Here is a 15,927-nt window from a genome sequence, read left to right on the forward strand (position 1 = left end):
CATCATTAAGGACTAAATATCTGCATTCTAAAAAGAAGGCTTTTGTTCAAATAATTGAGCCATGAGGATGAGATACAATTTATGCATTTAGTAAGATAATTCTTTTGATTTAACGTAAGAGCTATCGAGCGAGTAAAAAAAATGTATGGATGCTTGAATGTTTAAAAATATATCATATTCATGTTTTTGATTTAATAAATAACAATTTAGCGATATTGTTAAAACTTTACAGACTTTTTGTATGTAGCATTGAGCGTGTATACATGAGGGAGCACTGTATATATCAATTAGGGATTGACTTATTTTAATCATCCAATATTCACGAGAAGAACAAGAACTACCAAAAAAGGCCATGCCAATTTATCACAATTTATGGATATATTGGCAATATTACTTTATATAAGCATCAATTTTACAACATACTTTTTTTAAGTCTAAGATATGGCCAAAATTCTGGAGTTATAGTATAATGAATTTGAAATTATGAGTAATTATATTTCTAATCGAGGTTTGAGGGGCATCTTATTGCCCGTCCCCGGGAGAGGAGGTTTGATGTTTTTGTTTTTTTTCAAATTTACAAAAATTTCATCTCATTTTATTTCAACTCTTATATGAGACGGCTTTAAAAAAAATATGGGTTTTTTCATTTTTTTTAATAACCTTTTTTTTGAAATGCAAAATGAAATAAATAACTTAAGTTGATTTTAAGCAAAGGTTTTGCATTCTACTGAGTGCCCATTCTAGTTAAACTTATATTTTTCCTTATGAAGTAAAAATAATTATAAATCATGAAAATAACAAATAAGTGCCGATTCGCATTTTTTTTTTATATATAAAGAAACAGGTCCGTAGCCCAAAAAGAGTAGGGAATCACTGCTTTAAGATATATTAATAATTATGTTGTTTTTATTTATTTTGAAACTTTTTACGTGTTTCTTTTTGGGTACTTAAGCCAGGCCCTGCTTTTGACTGGGACCCTGTGCAGGATAGATTTTCATAAAAATGTATATTTATATATACACTTAGGGTATTTGTTAATAAAATACTATTAAAAAGGTAATTTAAAAAAAATATTAAACATGATTTTCCATTGTAAAACTTCATTGTATAAATATTAACAAAAAATCAAACAAAAAAGGCCTCCGGATTTTATTTTCCAAAAAAGTGAAAATATTTAAAAAATAAATAAAATTTTAAATAAGAAAAAAAAGAACTTTTATTTTTCCTTGCCCTCTCCTACGCTAAAATCTGCCTTGGTGAGTGTACTCTTTTCCCAAATCCCTCTTCGTACTCACATGCGTGTTTTTAAGGTTATAGTTGGACCCCAGGTCCGACGAGATGAAAAAATCTCATAATTTCTGAAGAAAGAAAATTAAAATATTCTTTAAAATAAAACGTCAAAAGTTCCTCCTCACTTATGCATATATTGGAACTTGTGGTGCTGGATATTTGCTTAGTGCTTATAAATAGTTGAGTAGCTAGTATAGACAGTCTAGACTCTAGACTACTGCCTAAAAGCGTACTTTTTTTACCTGTTTATATCTTTTTCACTTCGCCTTGTGTGATCCTTTAATAACCTCAAGAATTTGTATTAGAATTCTGTGAAAGAGAGATGATTCTTCAAAAGCTGAATTTCATCCAAAGGTCCATTATTGGGAGATGTGCATCTCAGCGACTTTCATCGACTACTCCATATCCGGATGTTTATGAGAAAGAATTTCAAAAATCCATAAAGGATCCAGAAGAATATTGGGGAAATATCGCTCAAAATACGATCTGGCATAAACCTTGGACTCGTGTTTTGGATAATTCTAACCCCCTTTTTCCAAATGGTTCGTTGATGCTGAATTGAGTCTTGTTTACAATGCAGTGGATCGACATGTCGATGAAGGATTTGGTTCTCAGACAGCTTTAGTATGGGATAGCCCCATTACCAATTCCAAAAGATCATTGACATACTCTGATCTCAAAAAAGAGGTAATTATTTTCAAAAAGAGAATATCCAAGTTGGTATTTGACTATTTATTTTTACAATCGGAATATTTAGGTGTCCCAATTTGCCAAAGTATTGAGAGATACGTACGACGTTAAGAAAGGGGATCGAGTCATTATTTATATGCCTATGATACTAGAAACCATTATTGCTATGTTAGCTGTGGCACGGTTAGGAGCTATTCATTCTGTTGTTTTTGGAGGTGATGAACAAAACAGATTGAATTAAACCATTAATAACATATAATTTGTTTTAAATTGATTTCCAGGTTTTTCAGCGAAGGAGCTATCTTTGAGGATCAAACATATTGAAGCAAAGCTTGTTATCACAGCCAGCTGTGGAATAGAACCCAATAGATTAATTAAGTAATGTCAATGTTTTTGTAGAGGAGGATCCGTGATTAATTCTCTTTCTTTAAAGATATAAACCGATCGTAGATGAGGCTTTGATAAGAGCAGAAGTGCCAGAGTTACCTGTTATTGTGTATCAACGAGAGAATATCTGCCAGGCAGAATTAAAACCTGGGAGGGATTCAGAGTGGCAAGATTTGATTGAAGGAGCTTCAGTTGGGGACTTGGACTGTGTTCCCGTTTTATCCAATGATCCCTTATATGTTCTATATACAAGTGGAACCACAGGTAGACAGTATTATAGATGAAAAAAGTACATATTATTTAATTTTGTAGTGAAATAAAATCCTAAATACTCATTTAAGGATCCCCAAAGGGTGTTCAAATTCCCGTCGGACCTCATGCAGTTGTTAATAAATGGACGATGAAAGCTGTTTATGGGATGAAGAAAGTGGTTTTAATTCATATTTTATTAATTTTAAAAACAATTTAATTTTAATGACGCTCATTTATAAATGAATGGATCTTTGGGGATCTAATTATAGTCATTTTATTTTTTATTACTCAACTCATTAAATTAAATCAAGCTATAACAATAATCATCATTAATGTAAATTCTCCTTATAGTCCTGGAGATGCATGGTTTACATACTCTGACATGGGATGGGCAGTTGGACATGGCTATGTCTGCTACTCACCACTTTTACATAGAAACACTTCTATAGTTTTCGAAGGTATGTTGAACGGTGTACGAACGAAATTTCGTGACTCTAACTTATACATAAATATCCTCCTATTTATAGGTAAACCAGCTGGAACTCCTGATGCTGGGCAATTTTCAAGGTAAGTCTTTAATAGATAAAATCTCAATTGATTAATAATCTTTGATTTCAGGGTAATTGCTGAAAATCAAGTTAAAGGATTTTTCCTTGCACCCACTGGTTTACGTTTTTTGAAACGGGAAGATCCTAATTTTGAGCAAGGCTCTAAATATCCTTCAAATTCATTGAAAGCCATTTTTGTTGGTGGGGAAAGATGTGACAATAGCACCAAAGAATGGGCATCGCATCATTTTAAAGTTCCAATTTTGGATCATTGGTGGCAAACTGAGACTGCTCATCCCATGACTGGACATTGTATTGGTCTGGGTAATACTTTGAATCCACCAAAGGATAGCACTGGAAGACCTGTCCCCGGTTTTGATAGTAACTGCTTAAAGATAGATTGTGAATCCATTTCTTTATATAAGTTTTATTTTAGTTCGTGTTGTAGACGAGAATGGAAAAAATGTTGCCAATGGGGAAATGGGTCGGATTGTCTGTAAGTTACCTATAGCACCTGGATGTCTTTCAACACTTTATGGAAACGATGAAGGTTTTGTCGGTACTTATTTTTCTCGATTTCCTGGTTTCTATGACACAATGGATGCGGGAGTCATTGAATCCAATGGCTATGTCAAGGTGTTAGCCAGAGATGATGATGTTATTAACGTTGCAGGTCATCGATTATCAATCTCTCGTTTAGAAGAGGTTCTTATTTCTCATCCTGACGTAGTCGACTGTGCCGTTGTGGGTGTGAGGGATGAACTCAAGGGTCAAATACCAATTGGACTCATTGTCCTTAAGAAACACTTCCATCAAGAGGACTTGTCTTCATTGAAGGAAGAACTTGTCCAACAAGTGAGGAGTAATGTTGGAGCAGTGGCAGCTCTTAAAATTCTTCTTTCAGTAAATAATTTACCCAGAACTCGTTCTGGAAAAATCACGAGAAAATGTATCGCCGACATGGCCATGGGCCTTTCAATTAAGGTATTTTTTTTTCTCCCTAGCTTAAGTAAAAAAAAAGTTAAACAACATAATTTAAATTTTAGATCCCTGCAACAATTGAAGATGCAACTGTGTTTGATGAAATAAGACAAGTTTTGGTTGAAAATCTTAACCTTGATATTCCCTCACCACAATAAATAAATTATAATTTGTTTCATGAATGTTAACTAGTCAACGTATTGAAATGATAGTTATTATATTTTTAGACAACTTTTAACTTTTTTGTTCTTACATTCAAGTGGAATTTAACTGACTCCATTAATGTATTTTGGTGTCAATGAGTTAAATATAATTTAATTAAATACAAATGAGTTATTGTGTAACGTGTTTTTCCTAACTTGTGCAAAGGAAAAAATAAAAAAAAATAAAAAACTTAAGGAATTCAGCTTCTGATTGATACGGTTGTGTTTATTTTTTTGAAGATCTTATTTTATGAATTTATGTTCTGTAGGCTATGCGAAGCCTCTTTGACACGACGTAATTCATTATTCAAATGCTCAAATGTTTCTTTACTTGCCTTCTGGACTTCAGCAGGAACTTTAGTAGAAGAGCTTATTAATTTCAATGATTCTTTCAGTTTTTCAAGATTAGACTCCAAGAGTGTACTTTTTTTATTTAATTTCTCAATTTCTTTTTTTACATCAATTGCCCCCTTGAGCATGACCATGGCAATAACCTTGTCTGAGACTGTGATGACAGAGCATCCTGGAGGGGCAGCTTCCTTAGAAGTAAGAATAATAACTTCTTTTGAGTTTGAAAGTGTTTTAATCAAGTTTGAGAAATTGTTCAAGAATTTACATGAATCGTCAAATATTTTGAGATACAATTCTGACTTTATTTTATTGGGAACGTTATAGTCAGAGCGGAGGGAGCGGACTGATTTAATTACTTTTTGAACAAGTTCCATTTCTTCTTCAAGTTTATCATCCCTAAATGGATAATCATCGACTTGTGGATATCGGGATACGCAAACAGAGGGTGGGTCCTTTGAACTCCTTATGCGTTGAAATAGTTCTTCTGAGACAAAAGGCATAAATATAGAAATTAATCTAAGACCGGCATGGAGGCAACTAGACAAAACAACACGGGCAGTAAGAATTGCACTATTATCACTTCCTTGGAAAATTGGCTTAAGATACTCGAGGTACACATCACACAATTCGTACAACCAAAAGTTATATAGAGCTGTTGTTACTTTGGGGAAGTTGTAAGAAGACATGCCTTCTTCGCAGCCTCTGACAGCATTGGACAGTTTAGATAAAATCCAACGATCCACGTTAGTTAAAGGCGAAGGCCTTGTTTGAAGCATTCCACCTGGGCCTTTGGGAATTGATTTCTTATCTTCAATAGAGAGAGAATTGATTCTATGGTACCAAATGCATAAATGTTTGTGCTTCCAATAAGAAGGACTTTCCTGGATGGAATTAAAGGCTTCGAGGTCTATTTGCGAAGCCTCACTTCCACTCAAAAATGTAATACCCTTAAGAACATTGTTCAAAATTCCATGACCAGATGCACTTTGAAGGATTTTTTTCTCCGGAAGGGTAGTGAATGTATTTTGAGAGGATGAATACTGATTATCAAATAAGGAATTTAAGGAATAACCGTGATCAGATGGGGAATCTCCTAGGTACATCAAAGCAAATTTCGTAGCGTTCCATAGCTTGTTGCAAAAGAATCTATAGCCTTGAATTCGTAGGACATCCAAGTTTATATCTCGTCCTAAACATAAATAATACATAAGGATAAAGAATCTAAAGGAATGTGATGATACATTAAAACGTACCTTGTGCAGTGTATGAGCACAATGCAAATCGTAGTGCATCAGTACCACATTCAGGAATACCATTGGGATAATCCTGCTTCTGACCAGCTTGAGCTCTTGCAATTTCTTTTGGATCAAGATTTCCTTTTAGAAGTGTAGCTTGCAGATCCGGGAGAGAGATTCCAGAAATTACATCCAAGGGGTCAACAATATTGCCTAAACTTTTACTCATCTTACGACCATGTGCATCTCTCACCATGGCATGGAAATAAACCTATTTTGTTAAATAATGAGAATTTAACTATATAAATATGTAGCTCATTTAAATAATGACCTCTTTAAAAGGCAGATTTCCAGTTAGTTTTTGACCGAAAAAGACCATCCTAGCTACCCAAAAGAATAAAATGTCATGACCCGTTTCTAAAAGAGATCCAGGATAATATGCTTTCAAGTCAGGGGTTTCATTAGGCCATCCAAAAACAGAAAAGGGAAACAAGGCTGATGAAAACCAAGTATCCAGTACATCTTCATCTTGCGTTAACTTAATTTTGCTAATATCAACATTAAATTTCTTAGCAGCCTTTATATTTGCATCTTCAACCGTATGCCCTGTCACCCAGTTGTTATCATCCGTGGAATCGAGGGGAGGCTTTCCCTAGAAAAAAAAATATTAGGTCATTTATATTACATTGAAGATTGTCATAGTACCTCAATAGAAACAAAATATGCAGGTATACGGTGCCCCCACCAGAGTTGACGAGATATACACCAATCTCTAATACCCTCCATCCATTGGAACCAGGTCCTCTCAAAAACATTGGGTATTATTTTTAAGTCACCTTTCTTAACAGCTTCACTAGCCTTGGTGGCCATATCATTACTCTTGACGTACCACTGAGGTTTTGTCAATGGTTCTATAATGTCCTTGGATCTACTACAAAGAGGAACAACCATAGGATTATCCTTGGTTCCTCTGTAAAGCCCGCGTTTTTCCAACGCTTCTAATACCGCTTTTCTAGCATGAAATCTTTTCATTCCATCAAATTCGCTCCCACCAATGACCATTCCATCGTCATTGAAAATGGTAATAAAAGCAAGTTTATTCCTCTTACCACAATCATAATCATTTGGATCGTGAGCGGGAGTGATCTTCACAGCACCAGTACCAAAGTCCTTTTCCACAAAGTCATCCGCAATTATAGGAACAAGACGATCAGGGAAAAAAGGGTGAATGACAGACTTTCCAACGAACTGTTTGTATCGATCATCCTCTGGGTGAACAGCTACAGCAGAATCTCCCAACATGGTTTCGATACGGGTAGTGGCAACAACGATTTCGTCCTCGCTGTTTTTTACCTTGTATGCAAAACTAATTATAACCCCAAATTCAACTTTTTCCTTATAGCTTGGTACGGCCAATAGAGTACGTCCCGTCAACTCTACTTTGTCAACCTCAACATCAGAAATGGCTGACTTTAGAGCACATGACCAATTAACAAGTCTGTTTGAGCGATAAATGACACCTTCGTCGTGTAAACGAATAAAGGCTTCAGTCACGGCAAGACTCATTTTGGGATCCATAGTGAAAACAGCACGATCCCAATCATATGAAGAACCTAATCTTCGTAGTTGGTCATAGATAACTGATCCATATTGTTCTTTCCACTGCCATACTCTTTTTAGAAAAGCTTCTCGGCCGAGATCATGGCGACTGAGGCCTTCTTCTCGTGCAAGTGTTTTTTCTACAATGACTTGAGTTGCAATTCCTGCATGATCGCAACCTGGATTCCAAAGAGTGATATGACCTTTCATTCGACGCCAACGAACGACACAATCCTGGATGGCATTAGTTAATGCATGACCTTGAGGAAAATAAGATTTTCAATGAGTAGAGTTCATCATCACACTTGATACGAGGTCTACACTTTTCTCTATCTTTCGTTAAATGAGCTCTTTATTTTCGCTTGACTTTACAATAAAAGGCAAAATATTTTTAGCTTATCCATATTAACTTAAGAATAAAAAAGATTAGGATCGCTAATGGTCTGTGGTTATGTCCTAACGCGAGGAAAAGACCGGATATTGAATTTTAATTTTCTTATTAGTTATTTGAAAGTGAATGAGTTTGGCATGGATACCTAAATGAGACTCTCGACCTTGTGCTTTGCGATTAAGATCAAACACAAAAAACTAAAAAGGATGTGTTGACCATTCAAGAAGTGATCAAGTGTGATGAGGATGATAAGTCACCTAGATGAAGTTTTCCAGTCACGTTGGGTGGAGGAATCATGATGACAAATTTCTCCTTTGAGGGATCCCCTCCATACTCTGGTTTAAAGAACCCCGAAGACTCCCACCAGGAGTACCAAGCAGCTTCCACATAGGACGGACTGTAGGCATTAGGGAGTTCACGTCCCACATCTTTCTTCTCCCAGGTTTCGTAACTGAATCATACAGGATTTCCATCTTCGATTTCCCTTCGGGTTTCGATGAAGACGACGAAGATGTGGATTTCTCTGCTTTGCGCTTAGCATCTTCTCGCTCTTTTTCCTTCTTAGCCTCGAGTTTGGCTAACTTAACGGCCTTTTCTTCAGCCTTTTTTGCCTCCTTCTCAGCTTTTTTGGCGGCGGCATCCATAATGAGTTATATTTATATAAATTAAAGTCACAAAAAAATGGAGAAAACGTGTCAATCTATCCTGGATGCAGGAAAAAGTCAACTATTTAATATTCATATTTAAACGTCATATTCTTCCCCTCTACGTAACACACGTGATCCACCTCACAATAAACAAACAAACTACACAATGCTCTGACGTCACATGATATAAGACGAGAGGATCGAGCAATACACAACTAGAACATAGTAAATTAAATGAAAATATATAATCTATATAGTTTAGATTATATTTTGAAGAGCTATTCATACAAGATATATTCCATTTGTTCCTCACTATAGATATATTTTTATATATTAATATGAGCTCTTCATATAACATCAGCAATGTTAACTGGAGTTGAGCATGTTCGTAATATATTATAAGTTATAACAGCCGCTTGAAAATGATGTAAGAGTTTTATGGTTTGTACAAAGTACAAAAGTGGTGTTTTCCCTAATAGTCCTAAAAAAGAGGAAGTTTAAAAAAAAGTTGTACAAAAAAAAACATGTATCACACATGTATGTGTATAATTTTTTTTATAACTGGTCACCTCAAGTCTTTCCTATGATTCTTTTAACATTGCTTCTCTCTCCAGCAAGGTCTAGTAGCTATGATGATATTCTACATAATATGAATAAATTATATCTCAATTGTATATATTATATCATATAATATAAGTATTTTTGACCTTTAAATGTAAAGTCTGCCTGATTGAGGGAATGGGATAAGAAATATGAGAGATTTTATGAATAGTTGTGCGTGATAAGAAATGTGAATGTCCAGTGTGTGTACTGTCTATGAATTTAAAAAGACAAAGCTGTCTAGCAGCTTCTAGGAGGAGCCTCGTTCTTGAGGCTATAGGAATAATTATTCTAAGGAAAGAAGAAGACTTAGATATTATTAATATTATAAATTATAAAAAAATACGTTGATAACATAATAATAAAGTGAAGAACGTAGCTGTCTCAGTCATAATTAAAAGAGTACGAATCAACTGTGAGCTAGCAGTGGAGCAAGGAGCAGTCGTAGCAGCAAACGGAGACGCAGCTGGAAGAGACGAAGGATTGTATTGAGCTGCTTCTAACTCTGCTCAAAATAGTGAATCCAAGACTATCTCGTCGGTGCTCAGAGGGAAATTCGAAGGCCACGACTCTCCACCCTATAGGATCAGAGGAATGCTCATGAATGGAATGAATAGTACGATGACAACGAGTCCGCCCCTCTATTCCAATGGGAATGAGGATATTCCCAATGACCCAGGCAAGATGTTCATCGGAGGCTTGAGTTGGCAAACGACGCCAGAGTCCATCCGAGAATACTTTTCTCAGTTTGGGGATCTAGCAGAGGTCATGGTTATGAAGGATCCTGCCACAAGGAGGAGCAGAGGCTTTGGATTCATTACTTTTTGTGAACCAGAGGCTGTGGATAAAGTTTTAGGTCTTTCGTTAATTGTCCATACTCTGGGGCCACTCATTCCACTCCTCTTTTTCCAGGTGTCTCACATACTTTGGACGGAAAAGTTGTGGAGCCCAAAATTGCTGTTCCCAGAAAGTCGAATCCCAAGTTTGTCATGAGGACCAAGAAGATCTTTGTTGGAGGCCTGAGTGCCTCTACAAGCCTGGAAGATATTAAGGCTTATTTTGAGCAATTTTGCACAGTCAAGGATGCCATGCTGGCATTTGATAAGGTTACACACCGCCACAGAGGCTTTGGATTCGTTACTTTTGATAATGAGGATGTTGTGGACAAGATCTGCGAAATTCATTTTCATGATATCAATGGTAATCCTCGAACTAAATAGACCACCTCTATTATTATCTATAATTATCATTTGTTTATACAGGCAAAATGGTAGAGAGCAAAAAAGCCCTACCCAAGGAACCTCGTCCTAATTTCTATGGGGGATACGGTCATCATCCCTTCAGCAATCCCTATATCCATCACCCACAGCGACCCGGCACCATTCCTCATCAAGGGACTAATTATTTCAATCGTTTCTCAATGTATCGTCCCTACAATGGAAATGGGGGAAATCCCTCCACATCAGATCCCTTCCTCTATGATAACTCTCCTCGCTACTCGGATCAAGGAGGACTCCCTCGCAATTACAACAATAATCATATGAATGGGAATAACGGAGGCGGGGGTGGAAATGGGGGAGGAAGCAATGGAGAAGTGGAGTATTTACATCACTACACCAATCTCGGTAATACCCGAAATGTTCCTTCACGCTCCATGGATGCCGCTGCTGCTGCTGCCATATATGCTCAAAACAGCTACAGAGTATCCCCATTAAATAATAATGGCATCATTGCTGCAGCAGCTGCTGCTGCGAGGTCGTCAAATAACAACCATAATAATAACTTGAATAATCAAATCCATGTCCGAAACAACAACTATTATCTTAGTCTTGATAATTATATTCACAACAATCAAGAAAACGGAGAGAGTTATGAAGAAGATTTTCCAGAGTTGACCTCAAAGTTCTCTCAGTTTAGATTCGACGGTCAGGATGAGTCCAATAGTTCCTCTTCTCCCAACACCTCTGCTATTACCACCATTAACAACAGCAACAGCAATAATGTCAATAACGCCAACCACTACGGATTTTAAAATCCTCAATCCCCAATTTAAAAATTCTAAAAAATTATTATTTGATTCTTTCATTTGCTTACAAACATACATCATTGAAATTTGTCTTTTTTTTCTTTCTTTCTTCCTTTTCCCTTCCTTTTTCTTCATAGTTTCTACAATAGTAAAACAAGTCAACTTTTCTTCAACAATTTTTTTTTTTTTTTTTACATTCATGCGTACAGTGTAGTGTTGTAGTAAGACTCATTAGTTTAGAAAAAGGTTTCAATCTTTAGATAGGATATTATTTATTATTATCAAAATCTGTATAATTATTATTTTGTGCTTTGAGAAAAAAAGGAAAAAAAAATCACTTGTAAAGACGAAACGGCTTCAATGTCCGTGTACCTGATCTTTATTTATATATAAATACATACTTTTTTTTTAAAGTTTCATTAAATGAAAAAGGTGTAATTAGAAGAGTAGTAAGAAATAATTTTTTTAGAGACAATCATATCCCGGCCATTTCACTTTTGTTTTGTTTTGCTTTTCTCTCTCCTTTACCAAAATAGAATTTCATAGCTTCTATATAATGTTATAAGTAAAATCACAAAAAATCCTTTCATTTTTAAAACTAATTTTGCATGGTGTAATGTGAAACGCGAACAAAGTTATTTAGTTAGTACACAAATCAAAGATTAATATATATAGAAAGCATCTTGCGCAGAAATAAATATACTCTTGCATGTAAAATTTTGTGCCTTTTTCTCGCATTGTCTTATTAATTATAATTGTCTATTATATTAATATTCGAAATGATCACACGATTTCTAAAATGAAACGTAACCATATTAAATGTATGCGTATTTAATTAATTAATTTTATTATAATTGTAATGTCTCGCTATGAAGATGATAATTTGTGATAATTTCATGTCGCTTTTTTTTTCTTTTTTTTTCTGTTTAAAAAAAATATCCTACTAAAGTAACTAAAACTTTTTGCACAAGAAGAACTTGTGCAGTCCTTTCGCTCTTATGGTATGAATTGTTTGGTATAAGGCTGTTCATTGTGTTACTTACTTCTGTAAATCTATACACTTTATTATATATGATAATTGTATGTCTCTCAACCCGCCAAAGAACGTATATATAATTATCAGAGAACAATCGATTATTAATGACTTTCCCTTTAGAAAAAGGGTGTAGAAATGTTTAGGGAAGTTATTTTAATAATTACTAATATTATTTTAGTTAGTTATGATCCTTAATATGTAGCAGAATGGTAGTAGTACTTTTGTAGTTATTGAAAAGTTAATTATACATAGTAATTAAAAAATTACTCTATTTTTTTCTGATCCCTCATATTTTTACATCTATTTAGAAGAAGAAGAAAGTATTAATGAGTAGAAATAAAAAAACACTTAATAAAATAAATGTACACATATATGATATATTTTCTAATTAAATAATGATTAACTGCTTTCGTAACTCATCATAATATATTTAAGATTAAATTATAATAATCAGTGCTTATAATCTATTTCTTTTGATAACTATTTTTGTTCTATGTGTTTCTCTGTTTATAAGAATATCTTGTCTACCCATAGATATTCATATATATATATATATATACTATTTTGCGAATATTAGCTGTCTTATTGTGCAATTTTATAAATGATGTGTCCCTCTCGTTGTGGTCGTTGTTGTAAGTAGTCATTCTAACGATCCCACAAGTCACCCAAAAGAAGATTGTCTTGTGTACAAAAAACTTCTAATACACATATTATGGTAACTAATCGGTGAAGACTCTCAGCGTGGTGCTTAATTCATAATTTTACCCTCCTCTCTTTCCTTATTTCTTCGATTGATTAATTAATGAGCTGTTCTTTCTTTTTCTTGAAAGTGATTACTTCTTTTTATTTAAAAAAACAAAACAACAACAGTTATTTGATCGACCTTTTATTTCCGATATACCTTGTTTAAATACATAATTATAATTTAAATAATATAACAAAATGTTGTTTATTGTATTCGATGATACGATGTAATTTTAGATCATTCTACAATAAAGTATAATCTATGCAAAATATTTTTAATTAATTGTTCACTGTAAAAAAAAAACACCATCAAAGACTATCTCAATTAACTATCCTCTTACTTAGGCAATCACTTCTCCATAGAATAATAGGGCCAGAGGGTAACGAATAAAAAAGGCCAGCACACTGCACAGTATCTGAAATGAAAGGAGGATTATTGTGAGGCGTTCCTCTCTTAGAGGCCCTGTTAGCAATAAAACCAAGTTGACCAATGTAAGATTATTGATGGAAACACTTTTTCCATCCTCAAGTGTCTTGATTCGTGTGCACCTTGTCCATTTCAATATGTTGAGAACACGGTGACCCAAGGGACTCAATTCTTTAAGCTCGAATACAGACACGCTTGCGTCAACAGTATCTGATTCTGGATTATACTTGGGGAGTCGGTGTCTGGGACAGGGTATGATTCGAAGTAGTTGGGGTAGAGAATAAAGAAAGTTGATGACTTGAGGGGAGAAGAAAAGGAGAAGAGTTTTGCTAAAATGACCCAGAATGGCAACCACAGCGAGTGTCATACCACTAAAATAACAAAATGTATCTCCACAGAATACTCGTGCAGGATACCAATTGTAGTAGAGGAGAGCAAGACTTGTGCTTAAAAATGGTATGAGGAAGTAGAGGGAGAAACTATGGTAATTCCCTAAAATCCCATTGATTTCCCGGATATTGAAAGTAGCAACAGAAGCGGCTATAACAATGGCCTGTCCAACTTCCAAGCCATTGATCCCACTTAGAATGTTGATGGCATTTGTGCAAAATACGGCCAAGAGACCAATATATATGTAATATAATAATCCCAAATCGATGTGCGTCCCTAATGGGAATGAAAAGGAGGAGGAACAACTATTATAGGGTTATGCAGACTTATGGATGCATACGTACCCAGAAAAGGTCTAAACATGAGAGGAACGACAATATCTGTTCGATCAGCTACGACATAATAGACCACAAGAAGTGGGAGCGAGGCAATACTTGGGAGAGCAAGCTTGTGTCTCCACTTGAGGTCCAGTACATCATCTACAAATCCTAGGAGGAGCATGCAGGAAATGGAGAGCAAGGCCGCCAAGAATCGTGCAAATTCCGCATGAGGGAAATCAGACTCCTTATCAAGTAAAAACTGTCCTAGAGCAGAGGGCAAGCTCGTTATCGTGATAATGAGGAAAACACAGCCTGAGAGAACACCGCCTGCCTCAGGAATCCGTTCTCCACTCTTCTTATTCAAATCACGCCCAAAGAGAGAAGCCTTTAAAAAGGAGTCCTTGAACTTGGGGATGATGTTCAGAGTGAGGAAAAAGCCAAGGAGGGAGACAATGCTTAAAACTTCCAGAGGAACCTTCATCCTTGGACTCTTATCAACAATAGTATTCTAGGATCCCTAGCTAGCTATCCATGCAGAGAACAGTCCTACTAATTACTAGTAGAGTCCAGTAGTCCCTGAGTAGTCACCAGTCTGACAGATAGTAAACGTATATTAGTTATTTACTATATTATTTAATAAATATTAAATAAACATATTTGATATAAGTACAGCACTTTTGTTGACTTGTCATTCATCTCATGACGTCATCATACAATCCCTCAACCTCCCACAATGGATTCCGGCAATCCGACACTTCCATCTGCATTCATTACTCAATATTCTTTTGATTTGGAGTGAGGTATGAATGGGCAACTATGTGTCACTTACATTTTATGCTATCAGACGAAACTCAATTATTCTAAAGTTAAATTTCATGATGAAAGATTTCGTGATTCATATTTTATGCATAAGAACAGAATGAAAATCGGTCTACAATTAAATATCAATTTTTGAATTCGTATTGGATTTGATGTAATGAGAAGTAATGGATAGTGAATCCCTGTCTAATAATCCTACACAATTTTTAAATTAACTATCTTATATGTCTTCTTTTTACAAAATACTAACTTGTACTACATCAACGCATCTATGAAGTCTACGGTAGGTAAAGTCTATTTAAATAATATTATTATATTGATGCTTTGCTTTAAAAAAAAGTGGTATTAAGTCAAAGAACGTCAGAAAAGTCATCCATCCATTCAAACTCAAATTTAGTAACCATTGATCAAATAGACAATACAAGAAGAATGACAGCATAATGAATTAATTTAATTTTTAATTCATGGTTCTATACTTAAGTCATGATCACACATGTGCTTCAATAAATAATATATTGCGTTTGGGGTTTGAAAAGAATGCAAAAAGGAGAAACGCAATTCATGTCCAAGTTGCATATGATGTAAAGTCGTTTCGCTCGATGAATAATTTTACCTACACGCTTGGCCTTATTATATACTGACGACATAAACATTATTTAATATTGTATAATAAAAATTAATTATCCTATAGCTTTGTTTCATTCATTAATCTGATGGAGTCAAGAGTTGGACATGAATAATAAGATAATATCGCAGGATATGTTTATAAACCGTGGACAATTAATAAAGATTTCACTTTTTGAAGGTATTTAGAAATTATACTATTTGTATCATTTTTTCTGAATATATTTATAAATAGTTAGAAAATGGGTCGATAAATCCGTTATTTCTTCAAATAATCGACATAAATTCTAAATACTCATATCGGTCATACACTAATATATAAAATCAGAAAGTAAATTTTAAAATAGGTTGCGTTGACAAGTTTGTT

At 34.8% G+C, this 15,927-nt stretch overlaps 4 protein-coding genes across 4 annotated transcripts; 2 read left to right on the forward strand and 2 right to left on the reverse strand.

The window, feature by feature from the left end:
- The first annotated feature begins 1,489 nt into the window (after positions 1-1,489).
- LOC121120877 (acyl-CoA synthetase short-chain family member 3, mitochondrial) lies at positions 1,490-4,554 on the forward strand. Its single transcript, XM_040715772.2, is given in 11 exon segments — positions 1,490-1,811; positions 1,814-1,977; positions 2,048-2,195; positions 2,262-2,358; positions 2,414-2,631; positions 2,709-2,790; positions 2,971-3,077; positions 3,147-3,186; positions 3,238-3,548; positions 3,604-4,151; positions 4,214-4,554. Coding segments are annotated over 11 exon segments (2,007 nt in total). The 5' UTR covers positions 1,490-1,612; the 3' UTR covers positions 4,307-4,554.
- On the reverse strand, positions 4,349-8,655 carry LOC121120876 (valine--tRNA ligase). The gene is given in 6 exon segments (XM_040715770.2): positions 4,349-5,891; positions 5,956-6,208; positions 6,269-6,589; positions 6,643-7,796; positions 8,185-8,364; positions 8,367-8,655. Coding segments are annotated over 6 exon segments (3,405 nt in total). The 5' UTR covers positions 8,572-8,655; the 3' UTR covers positions 4,349-4,599.
- Positions 8,656-9,174: 519 nt separating this feature from the next.
- On the forward strand, positions 9,175-13,250 carry LOC121119353 (uncharacterized). Its single transcript, XM_040714001.2, has 3 exons — positions 9,175-10,030; positions 10,087-10,374; positions 10,437-13,250. Exons 1-3 carry the CDS (start codon positions 9,769-9,771, stop codon positions 11,204-11,206), a joined length of 1,320 nt encoding a protein of 439 aa, XP_040569935.1. The 5' UTR covers positions 9,175-9,768; the 3' UTR covers positions 11,207-13,250.
- Alg7 (Alg7 dolichyl-phosphate N-acetylglucosaminephosphotransferase) lies at positions 13,107-14,831 on the reverse strand. The gene is made up of 2 exons (XM_040714002.2): positions 14,142-14,831; positions 13,107-14,073 (listed from the first exon to the last, which is right to left on the reverse strand). Exons 1-2 carry the CDS (start codon positions 14,596-14,598, stop codon positions 13,322-13,324), a joined length of 1,209 nt encoding a protein of 402 aa, XP_040569936.1. The 5' UTR covers positions 14,599-14,831; the 3' UTR covers positions 13,107-13,321.
- Positions 14,832-15,927: the final 1,096 nt, after the last annotated feature.

The sequence above is a fragment of the Lepeophtheirus salmonis genome, chromosome 6 (genome assembly GCF_016086655.4).
Source record: "Lepeophtheirus salmonis chromosome 6, UVic_Lsal_1.4, whole genome shotgun sequence".
In the NCBI taxonomy this organism is placed as follows: Eukaryota; Metazoa; Arthropoda; class Copepoda; order Siphonostomatoida; family Caligidae; genus Lepeophtheirus; species Lepeophtheirus salmonis.

What these genes read in the sequence shown, in the direction of transcription:
- LOC121119353 (XM_040714001.2), top strand. Translation starts at nt 9,769, where the DNA reads ATGCTCATGAATGGAATGAATAGTACGATGACAACGAGTCCGCCCCTC. An exon ending in GGCTGTGGATAAAGTTTTAG is followed by an intron (nt 10,031 to 10,086) that starts GTCTTTCGTTAA and finishes CTCTTTTTCCAG; the next exon opens with GTGTCTCACATACTTTGGAC. An exon ending in TCATTTTCATGATATCAATG is followed by an intron (nt 10,375 to 10,436) that starts GTAATCCTCGAA and finishes TTGTTTATACAG; the next exon opens with GCAAAATGGTAGAGAGCAAA.
- Alg7 (XM_040714002.2), bottom strand. Translation starts at nt 14,598, where the DNA reads ATGAAGGTTCCTCTGGAAGTTTTAAGCATTGTCTCCCTCCTTGGCTTT. An exon ending in CATGTTTAGACCTTTTCTGG is followed by an intron (nt 14,074 to 14,141) that starts GTACGTATGCAT and finishes CATTCCCATTAG; the next exon opens with GGACGCACATCGATTTGGGA.